Source organism: Rhinopithecus bieti, unplaced genomic scaffold, assembly GCF_001698545.2.
Source record: "Rhinopithecus bieti isolate Rb0 unplaced genomic scaffold, ASM169854v2 scaffold_16053, whole genome shotgun sequence".
NCBI lineage: Eukaryota > Metazoa > Chordata > Mammalia > Primates > Cercopithecidae > Rhinopithecus > Rhinopithecus bieti.
In genome coordinates this window covers 1-395 of record NW_016886105.1, presented here as the reverse complement: position 1 = coordinate 395, position 395 = coordinate 1, and the positions used below count along the sequence as shown (strand labels likewise).

Here is a 395-nt window from a genome sequence, read left to right as displayed (position 1 = left end):
CAGCCAGCAGAGCAGGAAGATGAGGACGACAGCAAAGATGACCCGCATGGCCCGGTGCTTCTGCCCTATGTGGGCCTTAAACAACGTATGCAGGGTGAATCCATAGCAGAACAGCATGATCAGCAGCGGCAAGATGAAGCCAAAGGTGTGAGGCAGGATCCGCAACACCATCCGCCATTTTGCTGTGTCATTTCCCAGGACCTCATAGCAAACTAGACTGGAGTTGTTTGGATGATAAGCCTGGCGGAAAAGGAAGAAGGGCAGGGACAGAATCGTAGACAGTCCCCAGCAGCTGAGACAAACAAATTTGACTGAGTGACGCTTCTGGATCAGTGTGCGTGTGGCATGGACAATGGCCAGGTAACGGTCCACGCTGATGCAGGCCAGTAGCAGGA

The 395-nt window shown here is 53.4% G+C and overlaps 1 protein-coding gene across 1 annotated transcript; it reads right to left on the bottom strand.

Annotated features, from left to right (window-relative positions):
* Nucleotides 1–6: 6 nt before the first annotated feature.
* Nucleotides 7–390, bottom strand: LOC108525840 (C-X-C chemokine receptor type 1; the record flags this gene model as incomplete). Its single annotated transcript, XM_017866646.1, has 1 exon — nt 7–390. A coding segment is annotated over one exon (384 nt), but the record flags the coding sequence as incomplete, so codon positions are not given.
* Nucleotides 391–395: the final 5 nt, after the last annotated feature.